General features: G+C 38.6%; 1 protein-coding gene across 1 annotated transcript; it reads right to left on the bottom strand.

Annotated features, from left to right (window-relative positions):
• Nucleotides 1-380: 380 nt before the first annotated feature.
• On the bottom strand, nucleotides 381-1,585 carry LOC149835237 (uncharacterized protein At2g39795, mitochondrial-like). Its single transcript, XM_090010460.1, has 3 exons — nucleotides 1,271-1,585; nucleotides 839-1,152; nucleotides 381-738 (listed from the first exon to the last, which is right to left on the bottom strand). Exons 1-3 carry the CDS (start codon nucleotides 1,520-1,522, stop codon nucleotides 579-581), a joined length of 726 nt encoding a protein of 241 aa, XP_089866586.1. The 5' UTR covers nucleotides 1,523-1,585; the 3' UTR covers nucleotides 381-578.
• Nucleotides 1,586-2,397: the final 812 nt, after the last annotated feature.

Here is a 2,397-nt window from a genome sequence, read left to right as displayed (position 1 = left end):
ATACAGTTACAAAAGAATCCAAGGATCTTAGAGCTTCTTGTATGTGGAGTTGGCTTCATTCTCTAGGACATCCTAGAACCAAGCATTGATGCATTAATACAGCTAACATACAACACTAATAATGATAGTTCTAGCATTGGCCTGATTTTCAGATCTCATATCAATATCATTGGAGAAAAAAGCACCAATAGCCAAACGTGTACAATTTGCATGCACATATAAAATAAATTGTTACTGACTTGGTTTCAAAATGGCTCTTCTATATTAAGATGAAAAAATGACACCAAAAATGTGTTGCCTAAGTTCAGTCCATCATCCACCCTCTGGAAAAATTACAGAGCTAGAAGCATCAAGTTCGTAATAAATTAAACAATCAGTGCACAAGTCTGAACCCTTGATAGACAATTTCATAAATTGGACAATGGCACAAGTTAGCATGATACATAATTCAGTACTTTTTATATCATACATTGGAGTAAGGTTTGAATGGTAGATTTCATCGAGCAAAAGCCGCAGTATGTCAATACACAAGCTTGAACATCACCATACAGAACGAAGAATGTAAAAACCAAAATTCATTATTTCGCAACAAAAGATTTCACATTCCCCATCCACCGGATGTACTCGGTCTTGTCTTTGTTTAGCATGTATTGATGCAAGAATATCGCAAGCTCGTAGTTCACGCCCCGAGCCTCCAAGAACCCTTGAAGAGCTTCCTGAAGTTCATCGTCCAATTCACTGAAAACACTCAAAAGAACACACATACTTTAGCATCCACAAATCATCAGGCCCAAAAAACCAACATCCCCAAAACTGCAAAAAAGGAAGAAACGCTCACACAAAATCAGGTCCAACATAAGGCCTTGCCGGCATTCTGTGGCGTTTGAGCATGAAGACCCTCCTTATAACCAAAGCATTCGGCCAAGCAGAACAAATGAACTCCAAAGGATTAGAATCGTCCCCTTTGCTCACATCAACAATCAAACTAATGTGCATCTGAACATCCTCTCCCTTGTCGCCGGATTGCTGAAACCCATCAAACATCGTCACCTCTATCTTGATATCCTCATCCTCGCCATACTTACGCCTCAATCTAATCCATTGCTCCCCGGGCCTATCCTCCACCGTAAACGAAGAGAACTCCAAAACGGGCTAACACCCACAAAGGAAAAAAGGCCAAATTAGCAAGAGGGTCGTCGTTTTGGAGGGTGCCCACTTCCTGAAAACTTCGAGAAAAGAGAAAGAAGAGGAAGAAAAGAGCGGGGATTACCTCCTTGGGTGGCTCTACTTCCATTTCGTATTGTATTTCCGAGCGAAGTAATCTTAAGATATGGTCTTCGAATGCCGATTTTTGCATGCTAGAGATGTAATGGCGAGTCTGGTCCATGGTGGGTAGCTCTCTTGAGAAGGAGTGGGGACTCATGAGTTGAGATGGTAGTTGGGTTCTGACATGTTGCTTGAAAAAATGGGATTTGCAAGAAGAAATGAGTGCTCTTCTCCCCAGTTTCGGTAGCCATGCCATGATCTTTCGAGGAGGGAAATGGGGTTTTGCTGAGAATGGCGCTATTGATTCATCTCCGCTTGTGCATCAACGAAATAAGCCGGCTACGAGGGGTTTGAGTAGGGTTTTGTGAAAACCATAGATGGTTTCCTCGGAAAATATCGGAAGATAAAATAAGGATATAAATATATAAAACTGTAAAGTTTAACTTATCAATAATGTAAAATAAAATGTTTCTAATGCGATAAAAACACGATATTTTCAACGTAGGCACTTTTAAGTATCGCGTTTTTAAAGACAAAATAAAGGTCACATTAAATCCATGATATTTTTTAATATATCGGTCATGTTTGTGAGTGGCGAAAACCCCATACGTTTATCATGGATACACAGTGAGAAAAGTTTTTAAAATGGCATTTATCAAATCTTGTGAGAAATTAAAAATTTTCATGTCTCTCGCATTTTTTCCAGACTAAATTAATTTAAAAAAAATGCAAAATTAAAATTAAAATTAAAATTAAAACTCAATTTCTCGCGATATTTACATCTTTATCCGCTAGGCAATTTCTGGCGTTTCTTTTTCAACGCCGGTGTCTGATATTATACATGGATATGAATAGGTCGGACTCTGCTCGGACTTGAAGCCGAATCTGACAAACTATATAACCAAATCTGATATGCAGTTTAAATGTATCAGATTCACTTGTCAATCAGATCGGGTCTACATTTGGACTTGGATTCAAACTTAACTTTAAAACGGAATCTGAATCCGGTTGTGGTTTACCTTGTGGAATATGTCTAAGCAGATTCAAACTCGGTTGAATATCCAACACAAATCTAATCGGTTCACATCCCTATTCAGTCCAGCCAAAACTTCAAAAAAATGTTACATCAAC

This window comes from Nuphar pumila, chromosome 6 (genome assembly GCF_984573655.1).
Source record: "Nuphar pumila chromosome 6, dmNupPumi1.hap1.1, whole genome shotgun sequence".
Lineage (NCBI taxonomy): Eukaryota > Viridiplantae > Streptophyta > Magnoliopsida > Nymphaeales > Nymphaeaceae > Nuphar > Nuphar pumila.
This window is presented reverse-complemented; position numbering and strand designations above follow the sequence as displayed.

What these genes read in the sequence shown, in the direction of transcription:
- LOC149835237 (XM_090010460.1), bottom strand. Translation starts at nt 1,522, where the DNA reads ATGGCATGGCTACCGAAACTGGGGAGAAGAGCACTCATTTCTTCTTGC. An exon ending in AAGTAGAGCCACCCAAGGAG is followed by an intron (nt 1,153 to 1,270) that starts GTAATCCCCGCT and finishes TGTGGGTGTTAG; the next exon opens with CCCGTTTTGGAGTTCTCTTC. An exon ending in TATGTTGGACCTGATTTTGT is followed by an intron (nt 739 to 838) that starts GTGAGCGTTTCT and finishes GAGTGTTTTCAG; the next exon opens with TGAATTGGACGATGAACTTC.